The sequence below is a fragment of the Stylophora pistillata genome, chromosome 10, assembly GCF_964205215.1.
Source record: "Stylophora pistillata chromosome 10, jaStyPist1.2, whole genome shotgun sequence".
Classification (NCBI taxonomy): domain Eukaryota; kingdom Metazoa; phylum Cnidaria; class Anthozoa; order Scleractinia; family Pocilloporidae; genus Stylophora; species Stylophora pistillata.
Genome location: NC_142528.1, coordinates 3,503,053 through 3,517,064, shown reverse-complemented (window position 1 = coordinate 3,517,064; position 14,012 = coordinate 3,503,053). Strand labels below are relative to the sequence as shown.

The following is a 14,012-nucleotide window of genomic DNA, read 5'->3' as shown; positions in this document are numbered from 1 at the left end:
GTTGTAAAAGCCCTGATCACACTGTCTTCAGACAAAGATCCAAAAACTTACTCTGGGAGCAGAGCCTTATTGACCGCTATTTTTAACTTAGAGTTCATCTTCGGAATTTGTGCGCCAAGAGTAATCCTGAGCAACACTAATCGACATTATATCAGCTCGTTGAAATACCGACATGACCATTCAGACCTTACGCCAGCGTCGGAGTGAAGAAAGTTTCAAATGCGCATGGCAGATACCATCAGCAATGGGTCTGAAAATGAAGAAGTGGTTAGCCGTTTCTCAGTTTAAATTACGAGAAGCCAGTGCACCCAGGAAAACGCCATCGCACTGCCTCAAGCCCACATAGATGAACACGCTCAAAGAAAAACGCAACTGACACCGGAATCGCACCATCTTATCAGTAGTTACTATGTATCCATCGACAAAGTGCTGTTCGAGCTTGAGCTTAGGTTTAGCTCAAGTGTTTTACTCCGTGCTTTGGGAAATACCTGTCAGAGTGAAACACCTGATAGAGAAAGCTTCTCCCAAAACACTAAAATTTTACAAAATCGACGGCAAGATTCTGGAAGCCGAGCAGCAAATGTACCCGAGTTCTCGTTATGTGCGCGGATAAGACTGCATAACTGTTTCAGAAATGCTAGCTTAGAGCGGAGGACCAGACTTTCTGATGACGTAAATGGCGTCATGCTTGGTTATGATGAGTTCGTCACATTACTGTATAGAGATAAGACTAAGATGGAAGTGGAACCAAACAAGCGGCGCAGATTTCGAGGTCGGCTGCACTAAGTGGACATAATAAATTGTTTACAAACTTGACTGTTTAATCTCGTGACGTGAGCGGAAAAGCCTCTAGAGACAGTTACTGTAGCGTGATGGAATATAAAGGATGTCAGTTTGGTTGTACATCCTGTTGCATCAAACTTTTATGAGGTTTAAATCAATGAAGTAAATCGAAACAATTGAGATATATCAGGTAGGTGGAAGGCACTTCAATGGCAAATTTCTCGCGAGGCCTAGCTCATTAAGCGTATCAGAACTTATTTTTTGTTCTCTTTTTTTTACCCTGTAACTGAAAATGGTCGCATGGATGACTGAAAGTGATACTTAATAAGTCGAGGCTATGATTGACTTGCGGCGCCCTTAAGATAACGGGCTGACGTAACTGAAATAAATCAGAGGCGCCTGATAATGCTGACGTCCGATCTCAACCTTATCATTGTAATTGGACACGTCTGTTGTTTAAAGTGCGGAAGACTTTCCTCGAAGAGGAGAAAAATCTGTTGAACACCCTTAATGAGCTGACAACCGTTCAGTAAGTAACCCTGTAAAATTGCTTATCTGTGGATTTCTTTCCCGAAAGATTTGCACAGAGTCTTTTCTACGACAGCGTTTCACAAGCGGTTGCCTTCAATGTTTCCAAATAAAAGACCGGGTGAAGATAATCCGAGGTCTCTTAAGTTCGCATTACGGTAAGTTTTTTCGCATTCTTGGGCCGATAAGAACATTTGGGAATAGTGAAGTCGGATGTTGTTTGTTTATAGTTGAAGCATTTCGCACGGTAATGACATGTCGGTATCGACTCATCTTCTTATTTCAGGTCATCAAGGCAAGTTTTGCTTCGGTGTAAGGTCAGTCAACAATCAACTCGACTGCAAGATACAGTGTTTGCGAGAACCACGACTTGTTTTTTTACACCACAGATTTTCATATTTCTTAGCAAGTGGACTTAAACAAAAGAGCGCTGAATTACAACGCTCAGGGAAGCTCAGCAGGAAAGAATTTGCTCCAAACTTCTTGGTCTGTCCTACTGAAGGTGTCCTGAAGCTGCCTGGGAGAAGCTGACCCTTGGAGCTTTGCTCAGCCATATTCTTGAATAAATATAGGGGAACTGTGATTGGATTCTACTCGTTTGCTGATAAAAGTAATTAAAGACCATGAACGCCCGACTTAAAGCCAAGATATTGAAGCGCGGGAGCCTCATTGAAAGGAAGAAATCTGTTGGCGACGAGACAAGGTTTCTCTTAATCTCTGGAAACAGTCCCGAAGCTGCTGAACAGAAACAAATGTTTGATTTACACAAAAATTCAAGTGGCTTGAGCCCGTTGGTCCAAGATCTTCAATCTGTGAAAGGGACAAGCTCGATTGTGCAGAATTGTTTTACAACAACTCGAGCGTCGAGTGAGGGAAAGTGTAAACCAAAATCTCGCGAGTCATGCAGTTATCCACATATTCCAGCAACTGTTAGCGATGATGTAAAGAGTTGGCTTCCAATGAGGCGTCGCAATGCAATTTGCGATGAGATCGAAAAAAGGACCGTAGCTGTGTCAGGTAGAACTTTAAGGCAAAAGAGAGTTGATATGCTTCGCTCCATTGCGTTGACGCAATTCGCTTTGTTATAAACGTTTTTGTTCTAATTCAATGCCAACGATTCATAAATTTCGCTTTCATGTTTCATGTTACATAAAATTCTCAGTCTGAAGCATATCTTTCCTTAGAAAAATGATTAAACTCGAGTTTGGGTATATACTCCCAATTCAATTCTCTACAAAAAATTATCTTGGATTTCTAGGCTCCTACAAAGTGGAAAATGGGGAAGTCAATCCTAGTTCATAATCCCTTGATTATGTAGTCTATATGGAATGCTGTTTACAACGTAGAAATGTAGTTATGGTATTTACATGTAAGCATTCTCACGGACCATGAGTTCTGTAAAATACCTTTATTTGAAATAATGTAACTTAGCAAAATTTGTTCCGAGCCGTTGTAATAATATGTTTCATTTCTCATTAATTAAAACATTCAGTGTTGTTACCAAACGGTATGTATCAAAGCTCTCCAAGGGAGGGCGGGTGATTTTTCAGACATCATCCTTTGAATGACATGACACAAGTCGGTGAATTTCCGAAGATTTGGGGAATTCTGGAAAAATCGAAGCGTATTTTTGGGGGGTGTCAATATATCATCATTGACTTCTTCAGTTTTCTTTCAATCACGGCGGTGCCATGTGCAGTTTAACTGGTGCTGTCATGGTGACTCATTGACCCTAGAGCAATAAACCAAAACCAAAATAGATTAACTTTGATGAAGGAACCGAATACTGGTATTGAAAATAATTTAATTTGCCTTGTGACAGAGAAGGTATTGCTCAAAGGCGATTAACTACAATAGAGTGCCAATAGGCCTGCAATACGTACATATTCAAGTACAACTATTCTCAAAGCCTTTCATGTAGATGCAATCGATGGCAAACAATAAATTTCCCCTTATGTAGCAGATTAAAAACAGTGATTTTATGAAAAGAGGTTTGGATCAACGGAGGAAACCCAACGTCTAATGGAAATTGAGAATTATGCTTGATCAGAATTTATGACCAGATAAAAACTGCAAATTGAGAGAGGATGACATTGAAATGTCTCGGGATAATTTTGTTCTTTACCGCACTTATTTAGTGGTGACCTTTTTCAGCACCACAGTTCAATCGGTAAATTCTTACTTTTGTCTTCATCAGATTTTCACGACTCTTAAATGAGATTAAGAACAAAAATCTGATTGAACACTTAACCAGATGAAAAAGAACGATCTACGGAATGCACAGTCACGTACACTCTGAATGCCTGCTATGAAGGCAATCTAAAACCTTGTCGGAAGATGAAATAATCTATAATGGAAGGAATTCAAGGACCTTTCGTTCAGTTCGTCGTATGGCTAATAGTTACAGAGAACACGGAACGAAAAGACAGTTTTTTTAACTCTGACAAGGTGCAGTTTTTTTCCCCTTTTTTTCCCCTCAAGATGCAGTTCAGGGAGGTCTTATGGTCGTCGGGAGAAAATTTGAACTCGTTCACGGATCCAAAGTCTGATCAGAAATAAAAATGTCGCCACTGACCATAAATATCGAGGATCCGCCGATAGTTGCAAAATTTCGTAATTCGTTTTATTTTTTCTAAGGGATTAATGAACCTTTTTCGAAAATTATATCAAAAAGTTGTATCGCGCTTTTTTTTCTCCGAAAGATCGAAAAGTTCGAAATACGCCTAAACGACCGTTGTCCCGGCCCCCCGTAAGGCAACGAAAAATTATGCAACTTCGTACGCTACAACGCGATACAATCCCGCTTTTAAATTTTGTATGCTCGCAGATGGTCCGTTAATCTCTTAGAAAATATTAATTTCTTGTTATTTTGTTACGTTTAAGTCTGAATAGTAACCCGTTGAAATAAAGTACTCCGCGTCTCTTTCGCAGAGGTAAAATAAAGGTCAACTTCAGTGGCTTAGGAACAGGTCTGCCATATATACTTACAAATCGTAATTTACATCAACTTAAAGCTTTATCCTTGTATTTTAATTCCTTCAATTCTCTATCTTAGCCCACCATAAGCGGCGCGTCCAGGTTTACAAGAGTTTGGGCTATTTTGTCAAAAATGCAATGCGAATCGCTGAACAGCTGTCACGACCCAAGGCCAATAAAAGGTCTTGTTTGATATATTTACAGACCACAATATATATCCTTAACGGCTGTCATGCAAGAGGTTATGTATTTGGTACATTCCTGGCCGAGTTAAAGATTGGTCTTGCCCTCTTTCGTGACAGTCGTTCAACGGATCCCATTACATTTGTTGTCATTTTTTAGCCCAAACTCTTTTAAAGCTGGACGCGCCGCCCATGGCGGGCCAAGAAAGAAATCACTTACAGGATTTATACTACAAGGATAAAGCTTTAAGATGATATATATTTTGATTTGTAAATATATCATATAAGACCTTTTTAAAGGCCTTTCAATGCGTCGTGACAGCTGTTCAGTGGTTCGCATCGCAATTTTGACAAAATAGCCCAAACTCTTGTAAACCTGGACGCGCCGCTTATGGTGGGCCAAGATAGAGAATTGGAGGAATTAAAATACAAGGATAAAGCTTTACGATGATGTACATTAGGATTTGTAAGTATATATGGCAGACCTGTTCACAGGCCACTGAAGTTGACCTTTATTTTACCTCTGCGAAAGAGACGCGGAGTACTTTATTTCAACGGGTCACTATTCAGACTTAAACGTAACAAAATAACAAGAAATTAATATTTTCTAAGAGATTAACGGACCATCTATCTGCTAGCATACAAAATTTAAAAGAGGGATTGCATCGCGCTGTAGCGTACGAAGTTGCCGAAGGTGCATAAGTTTTCATTGCTGTACGGGGGAGACAACGGTCTTTTAGGCGTATTTCGAACTTTTCGATTTTTCGGAGAAAAAAAAGCGCGATAGAACTTTTTGTTAAAATTTTCCAAAAAGTTTCATTAAAAGGGTCCTTTAGAAAAAATAAAACGAATTACGAAATTTTGCAACTGTCGGCGGATTCTCGATATTTATGGTCAGTGGCTCTTAAAAATAATCCTCAATATAAATATATATATCATGATGTTTATATTCTACATAGAAGTCCATGCGGGAAAACACAACAGCAACAAGGAGTGAAATCAAAATGAGAGAATAATACAAGGACGACAGCATAAAAAAACAGAAATTAAAAATAGACCCGAAAGTATACCAGAGGTAGCACTAAATCAGAGAAACAAATTTTTCACATGAGTTTTCCAACCCACTAGACGGCCTGAGATTCCAGGTTAAATCATCATTATTTATTTAGGCCCTCTAAGACCCCTAAACGCTTAAGGAGAAATTATTCTTAGGGAGACCTCGTATTTTCTCCCTTTTAGTGAGCGTCCTTGACCTATTTGATCAATTAATCAAAAGAGCTTTTAGTAGACTGTGGGCTGGCATATTAAGGAGACAAAGTTGAAGTTTTAGGTTTTGTAAACAAAAATGCAGATCTGATTGTTTGAAGAGTTAAAAGCTTTTTAAAAGCTGAGTTTTGCTCTAAGCGTATGTCTATGATATCAAAACCGTGACGGATGTTTTTAACGATCGTGGCTAAAATAAAACTTGTAGAACCACCCCTTCTGTGTCAGCACATCCCTGACTAATTTGTGGGTGTATTTCATCAGGGATGGTTTTTTTTTTTTTTTTCGTGGTGTACCATATAGCTTGAATAAGGTCAATCAGGATGAACAAAAAACTTCAAAACTAGCACTCTATCTGACAATAACGCATCCTGAAGTGAAGCAATTTTTTTTTTTTTAGACCATTCTCCGGCATCCATTTTCGCTTTGCTACCAGCTTGGGGGTTACATACCATATCCTCGGCATGTTTTTTGCATTACAAAATAGGATGCTGTCTTTGCTAAAAAGTCTTTCCTAACAACTGCGTTATCAAAGATTCCAAACAAAGCAATTTCGCACTAAGTCTTCCAAATAGCTAGTTGATTTTTCTTTGCTCAGCCTTTGCGCAAAGCAGATGTTTCATTGTTTTAATGCGAACGGTTTAACACTAAGTTTACACTATTTATGTCATGCTCCATATATGGTTTTGAACGACAAACATAAAGTGGCAACCTTGTTCATTTTTCACGTCTTTAGAGATTCAAAAAGTCTAGCGCGATTTGCAGCGCTTGCTCGGAGGAAATTCATTTCTATTTCTGACCATCTGTCGTTCCTAGAAATGCAAGAGCTGTCATCAGTATCGGTAAAAACTGTTTTGCTTATAGCCGTCCTAATGGTCACAGGTAAGAAAATTAAAGTTATCGCACAGGATTAGGAAATGTCCTTAAACAAAGCTGTAGTCCTAGAGGCAATCTACGACTTCCGCCATTGTTTTCTTTATCCAAGAACTGTATATGCATCATGAAGAATGGGGCTGTGTAGAAATCTTTCCCAGAGTTAATTTAGAGATTCAAAGAAGCGTGTCTTGAAATTCAAGCGAATGAAACTGGTGGGTTCTTTATTTGAGACTGAAATTTGCATAGACACGTTCTTTATGTTTGTGTTGACTGAATTAAAAAACCCGGCCGTTCGAGTCAAATAAAACCAAAAATGCAGGCAAGATGCTGTCAAAATAGCATCCACCCACGAGATCTATGGGACCGATGAACCTTACCTTTGTAACTAGTTAATCCGACACACAAAGGCTATAGTTCATTTTTGAAGCGCAATCTTTCGAATGCATTTTAAGACACATCTATATCTGAATACATTTGATTAAAACGTGGCTTTGTTTGGGCAAAGATAATTTTCGTTGTAAACTGGGCAAACAGTAAAATTGTCCAGTCACTTAGAATCTGTCATCTTCAGGAAAATCAAGCAAGTTTATACGGGGTAGCCGGCTAAAAACAAACCTTGGAGAGTCTTAGCTTTTACCTCGCGAAACGTAGTAGCTTGAGTTCATCTTTTCTTGGTTCGTTATTTTAATTGTTTTAAAACTTGAAGCAAGAACCTATTGAGAAAATCGAATGAAAAGAAATGAGAAAATGAGATTTAAAATACTTCAGTAATTTATGAATGAAGGGATATTTTCCATTGTTCTGTGTGAGCCGTCTGTCGTTTAGAATTATCCCGCGAACAGCTGAACAAATAAAAAGGTTTTCCACGCTTGAGATTATCAAATGAGCCGAATTCCATATGGAATATTCAATGTCTTTCAGAGTTTTTTTACTATCCCATTTGCCATTGGTAACATGACGTCACGCTGAGAACAACGCCTCTTTGAAAGAAGTTTTGAGAAAAGAAAAAGTTAAAATCAATTAGATTGAGTTGAAGACACTGAGTGGAGATGAATTTCATGGATTTACGATCGCTTTCAAAAACAAGGTTCAGATTTTCTGATCAGGTGTTTTTCTCCACTCATGTCATGACTTGCCGTGACATTATCGCAGGTTTTGTTTTCTATGTAGGTTTTTCAAGAAACTCCAGAAATGCTGAGGCGGCAGGTGGAGGAAAATGTTCATTACCATCTGAAACAGGACCGTGCCGGGGACTTTTTATGAAGTGGTTTTATAACTCTGGGTCAAAATCCTGCGAGCAGTTCACATATGGAGGCTGTGACGGAAATGATAACAGATTTGATAGCGAGGCAGAGTGCAAATCCGCTTGTGGTCAGTAACAGGTCTGCGGCAATAATTATTATCTTTTAGTTATTGGACTGTCATATAACGTTTTATTACACAAGAGGGTTAATTTAGGGTGAAACCTTGGAAACAAACTAAACGATATCCGAGACTTCCTTCAGCTGTAATCAGCTGTTTAACCGGGGGGGGGTGGGTTGATTTTTCTTTCTCTGTATTGGTGGCCAACAGCTGTGTCTGCACTTAACGACCACATCCGGGGCAATTGTTGATAACTCGAATACATGAAATCATTACCTGGATCCACCTCTCGCATGATCATTTCGTTACTTTTTTCATCTGCATATAATCTATTTCATTTATTTGTAATAAAATTTAAAAATCTGAAATGCTTCCTCTTTATCTCTTTTACCTTGATGGGCTCCTGATGATTGCTAAGTCCGTTCAAACAATTTCATTCTTTTTCAGGTTCTAGCAGTGACGACCTTTAGTGTGTTTGGAACTAGTAAATGAATTCCGAATTCTCAGCAAATGAAAGCCATTTATGGTTTGATGATAACAAATATTACTAGAGTGAAATATTTCTGCTTGATGAACTGAATGTACTGTTCGAGTCTTCAGTATTATGAAATGGAATATCATTAAAGGGTTATCTTCTAAAATGCAGCGTGAGACGACACTGAGATTGCATGTTTTTGCTACCCCAGAGTGCTCCAACCGACCCAGTCCCAGAATACGTTTATTTTTACGCAAAAATAAATGTGTGTGTGGAAGTAAACATTACTGATTAATAAGCAAGTATTGTTGACTGATCAATGAAGTCTTTCCACGCATTTTCAAATATCCTTTTTCATGGAACATAACTTACAATTTTTGAACGATGACTTTAACGAAGCATGTCGGTTGACCAAGTGCGTAACATGCGTGACGCTAAATTTAGAGTTATAGCGGGTTCGAATCCTGTCCGGGATCAACATCCTGTGTTTTAAGCGGTCAAAACACGTTACTCCCACAATCTTTTTCTTCACCTGGGAGTGGAAATAGGAACCAAACCGTTGGGGAAGAAGGAGGAGAAGTAGCAGTAGTCTTGTCGCTTCAAACTACAGCCAATCCGCACATAATAAGCTCCGGCAATGTTTACCCACTAACCAACTGGAAAGAATTAACTTGTTATAACGAATAGGAAACTTTTGGTAGCTTGGCACCGGAAATATAACAATGAGATCATAACATCCGACCAGCCCACTACCAAATTTTACGTCGCACAAATTGAAAAGAAAAGCTCGCACTTGCTGTCGTAAACATGCCACAAGTTAATGACAAAACAATGCTTTTCATGGTGCTTGTTCCTCCTATCTGTTGTTTATTCAACTGCAAGATAACTTTGTTGTGAAAAGCGTTCAGAGTATTATCTCGAGGTACTTAGAGTAAAATCCGTTGTCTTTACTTGCGCACGAAAACAATGACGACCAAAACCATTCTACTGCTGATTGTCTTTGCAATTGGTAAGTTTGAACTAAAAGGACATCTACTGCAATTTGATTCAGTAGATAATTAGATAGATAGTTTTTCTTCATATTTTTAGATATAATGGATCTATAATTTTTTATGATCGTCAATTAGTCTGTATCGCCCTATAACAGGAGTTTCGTAGAACAGATGTTTCGAATATAAATTCTAGTCCAGAAACCGTGAGGAAGGTCCCGAACTGTTTGTAAAGAATAAATGAAATATACCCTAGTTGAAATTCAACAGACTTTGTTGTGTCTACACGACAAAATTATAAGAGGAAGCTGTAGAAGTCCAGTATTGATAATTTCATCGTCAGCTGTTAATTTCTTTAGATAAGAATCCAGAGGAAATTGGTTGAAAAAATAAATAACTACCCGTAAAATCTAACCTGGGCGTTTTCACAGAGAACGTATTGGTGAGTCTTTTTGTGAGTGTGAACCTCTTTCAAAGACGTATAGGCGGTGCTGGATTTCGAAACGGTTTTCATATTTTCAGTTGTTTTTGGTAAAATTGTTTTCAGTGAGATACACGAGTACATATTCCTGAAATATCACTTGATCCATGTTGGACCCCTCCAGCTAATGAGAAGTTGGTAGTACCATGTGGTATTTTTACGTTTGCATTTGGTTACAGAACTTAGTTGTCTAAAAAACACTGCACTAATAAACTGCGCTCTTACTGAAAATAAACTGAAGTAACTGGCTCCCTACTCATTTAAAACTTATATGTGAAAATTGCTTTCTTAGCTCGTAAATGTTTTATTTCAAATGAGACTAATTTTACAGGTGGCGCTTTTATATATGAATGGAGCCACAAGACGATAGAGGACCTCAGGATTAGATGGGTTTTGTCAATGATCAGATTATTGCTATATGTCACTCTCCATTATTTCCTTTTCGCCAGAGTAATGCATTTAGAGTTGTTGGGTAGAAATGAAAAGGGGGTTCTTATTTTGTATCCCAGTTTTGTCATTACGGTAAGGACACTACAAAAATAATTTTCTCTCTCTTGAATGATCCGACTTATCCCCGAGATCCTTCTCGTCCCTGGTTGGTAGAGGTTATAGATCAATCGAATAAACTGGGAAGGAACGCTACTCTAAATTTAGCAGAATCCAGACTATTCATGATATTTGTCCCCCTGACCCGGTGAACTAGCGAGACTTGCGACTCGAAAGCGAGGCTAACAATGCTAGCGTTCGAAAACCAATGCTGCCATCCAATTGGCTATACTATACTCGCTGTGTATTCCTCAATAGCGAGTAAGTAAGGTGAGAACCCTAACCCTAACCGTGTGTAGTTGTAAAATCATATTCACGCGCGCATTTTTGAAGTGAATTTTACCAGGTATTACCTTAGACCTCAGGGTTGGAAGACAAAATTTGGCTTTCTGAGTCAGTTATTAATCTTACAGTTTGTAGATTACGAAATGAGTCTTACGATATCCTCAGAAACCCAATTTTTTGTGACAGTTTCAGCTGGGACGCATGCCAAAAATCCAGAAGTCTGTAACTTACCAAAACTTGAGGGCCCTTGCAGAGCGGCAATACCGAGATTTTACTACAACAGTGAGACGGGAGAATGCGAGCAGTTCCTTTTTGGAGGATGTGATGGCAACGCAAACAACTTTGAGACAAAGGAAGAATGCGAGAATAAATGCAAATAACATCATATCGGGTGGGTAGCGAATAGGCATTTATAGATTATGCTAGCATAATTTTTGGCATAATTCGAGCAAACTGGCATAATTTCTGCCAAGTAGCAATGCTAGCATAATTTGCGCATTTTGATAATTATCAGATCATTTTTGATGCCATTATTTGATAATTTTTTGTCTCTAGTCCCAAGCACTTGGTGACCTTAATCAATATTTAAAGTTTTAGTTAAACTAGTAGCATTTGTAGTTCACTGTGAAGCACTGAGCCCGGGTCTAACCTGAACCACATGTTTATTTGAAATTCATTGTGGATTTGTTGCTTTTCTTTCCTGTAGAAAAACGGCTTCTAGTTAAAAAAATATATATTTTGGACTTATTTGCATTTTTTCAAAGAGCATAATTTAAAAAAAACGGTGGCATAATTTGGAAAAAAGAGCATAATGTTAGCATAATTTGGCCAAAAAAAAAGCAATGCTACTAGCATAATATGCCACTTTTTACTAGCATAATCTATAAATGCCTAGTAGCGAATCTAAAAAAACTTTGCTTCCCTTTTTTGTCTGACTCGTAGAGCAACAATTATTTTCAACTGACTTCACATCTCATTCTCTTTAACCCAAAATAAGAAGTGCCCCCCGGAGTCCTTTGCCAACTATATCTATGAATTTTTCTTTCAGATACTGGAATCTGTGACAAGAGCTTCCCTGAACTTTCAAACCGATGTACAGCCACATGGAATGGAAATTAGTTTATTTTTTGAGGACGAAAAATATTTCTGAGCTTTCAGGGAGTGAAAAGCGTTACAATAAAGGAGTTAGCTACCTAGAATATCATCTTCATATTTTTTCAACATGAATGCTTCAAGCCCTATTTGGCTCATGATCTTTTTCTGGAGTAACCATCTATGACTCTGACTCGAGGCTTCCATGCAAGAATATTTAACTCTAATCCAAAATTTTTTAGGATGGACAGTTATATTGTGAAATTTTCCTTTACATATTTACCCCAACATCAATGATTCGCTTCCACACTGACAGTTCTTTCAGCTGATTTCGTCCACTAAACAATCAACCTTAGGTTAAGTAACTCACTCCATTGTAAAAAGTCACAGGATTGGCGAGGTTGGTTTATGTTATTCTCAGCTTGGCTTTACTTACTGGCCTTAGCAGTTCATCTTGCTAGTCATAGAAGAAAGGAAATGCCTTTGATACATTTAATTCATCTCACTCGTTAGATGGTTTTTAGCTCCAAGCATTACACCACACAACACAAATTTTCCATCATTTACTGTCTTAAAATTCAGCACGTGACTTCCAAAGGTTACGTGATTGGCAACAGGAACGAGCCTTGTGTGTCCAAAATGAGAGACAGTGTCAACCATAACACCAGCCTCGTCGTTATCCAACCACACCTTTGCTTTCCCACCTTCACTAGTGGTACGAAACGCTATGACAACAGTATTGCTAATTTCAGATCGTGAGATAGGTACAAAAAATCGTAGCCTTAATGTAGAATGCGCTGATTCTGCTTTCCATCCATCGTAGCCATCATTTCGCACAGGTCCGGGATTAATTTGTACAACAGTTTCTTTACGGTACCCAATAGCAATACCACGAATTTTTGTAAACCCCATTTTTCCGATTTCCCTAACATAAGCGATGGACGAAAAAATCTTTTGGTTATATCAGGTGTAATAAGAGAATAACAGAGCGGGTCTGGGAGAGGATTTGTATCTTCAGTAAAAAAAACTGACTTCGGTAACATGTATAAACTTGAATGACTTTGCAAGTTTTGTTTAGAACTTTCTATAGCTTTTAGCAGAGCTTTACGAAAGATGTCGATGATCATCATTGCAATCTGCGCATGTGCCAAAATGCCAGCGTGATTGTGATCTGATGAAAACATGGAGGAAACCTCAGTCCCAAAATTTGGACATAGGGACTGACGCGTGCTAACACTAGTAATACCATAATGCTTGGCGAGCATAGTCTGTCCGTGATTTTCGAGGTTATCACATACGGGAATTGCGTTATTTCCACCGATGAAGTTCACAAACATAACTGCTGGAAAAGATTTTTCACTTAGCAGTTGCCTTGAAAGGTTTTCGAGAGACAATGCCCTCGGATGTCGAGAGTCTTTGAAAACTATATAATCGTTCACTGAAAACTCAAGGAGTACAATGTCAATAGTATTTCCAGGACTCATAAGAGTTCTGTAGCAAAAAGAGAAAAAGTTGCTTGCAGTCCCTCCAAGAGCCATGTTTTGTAGTGTGATGACAGATCCTGTGAACGGCTGTACGGCTTTTTGCCACCAATCAATAAATACTCGATAATATATCCCTCGTAGATCGGAAAAATCGCTCATTATTCCGCCGCCGGCAGATATGGATCCCCCCATGACTACTAGGCCAATATTCTTACCGCGCAAAACCTTTGCCATAGCATAGTTGAGTCGATGCGTGGTTGATGCTCGTTCTACAGTTTCTTTTACATATACCTCAGGCGTGATGGACATGTCCCCTAAGGACTTATAATTGTCTTTGTGATACCAGACTTCATAAGGGTCTCTTTCGACTGAGTGTTTAAGAGCATTGTATTCCCCTCGTGATAACTTGTCTGAAAAAGGTTGGAAGCCAAGCTGTCCAACTTGTGACAAAGTGAAAGTAAGATCTACGACAGAGAAAATGATAATAACGAAATAACACGTCCAATTCATGTGCGTCTCTGTTCATTTAAATTTCGACTCCAACTACAATGAAATGATTGACTTCTAACCTGTTACTTACGGTATTTTTTGCACAACAAAGGTACCCGTTAAAGTCACTTTAAGAATTTAAGTTAGATATTTACATTCAACTCATTTTTCGTTTTGTTCTCCTTTGTATACAAATTGACT

At 38.5% G+C, this 14,012-nt stretch overlaps 2 protein-coding genes, 2 long non-coding RNA genes and 1 pseudogene across 8 annotated transcripts; 3 read left to right on the top strand and 2 right to left on the bottom strand.

Annotated features, from left to right (window-relative positions):
* The first annotated feature begins 979 nt into the window (after positions 1-979).
* On the top strand, positions 980-2,816 carry LOC111324793 (uncharacterized). Its single transcript, XR_002694290.2, has 2 exons — positions 980-1,469; positions 1,598-2,816. It is a non-coding gene; the product is annotated as an uncharacterized LOC111324793 (long non-coding RNA).
* LOC148721437 (uncharacterized) lies at positions 2,705-9,170 on the bottom strand. The gene is made up of 2 exons (XR_015992395.1): positions 8,818-9,170; positions 2,705-3,043 (listed from the first exon to the last, which is right to left on the bottom strand). It is a non-coding gene; the product is annotated as an uncharacterized LOC148721437 (long non-coding RNA).
* On the top strand, positions 4,602-8,615 carry LOC111324792 (kunitz-like toxin PcKuz1). 5 transcript variants are annotated; one of them, XM_088735711.1, is made up of 3 exons: positions 4,602-4,935; positions 7,779-7,979; positions 8,418-8,615. In XM_088735711.1, the coding sequence occupies exons 1-3, from the start codon at positions 4,917-4,919 to the stop codon at positions 8,438-8,440; spliced, it is 243 nt and encodes an 80-aa protein (XP_088591837.1). In that variant the 5' UTR covers positions 4,602-4,916; the 3' UTR covers positions 8,441-8,615. The 5 variants fall into 5 exon arrangements, with proteins under 5 accessions (XP_088591837.1, XP_088591836.1, XP_088591834.1 ...); XM_088735710.1 differs by having other exon boundaries at positions 4,607-4,935; positions 7,761-7,979; XM_088735708.1 differs by lacking the exon at positions 4,602-4,935 and adding an exon at positions 6,015-6,614 and having other exon boundaries at positions 7,761-7,979.
* A 59-nt stretch (positions 9,171-9,229) lies between the features above and the next one.
* LOC148721436 (PI-actitoxin-Axm2a-like) lies at positions 9,230-11,945 on the top strand. Its single transcript, XM_088735713.1, has 3 exons — positions 9,230-9,454; positions 10,933-11,137; positions 11,795-11,945. The coding sequence occupies exons 1-2, from the start codon at positions 9,412-9,414 to the stop codon at positions 11,124-11,126; spliced, it is 237 nt and encodes a 78-aa protein (XP_088591839.1). The 5' UTR covers positions 9,230-9,411; the 3' UTR covers positions 11,127-11,137; positions 11,795-11,945.
* Positions 11,855-13,860, bottom strand: LOC148721435 (uncharacterized; annotated as a pseudogene).
* Positions 13,861-14,012: the final 152 nt, after the last annotated feature.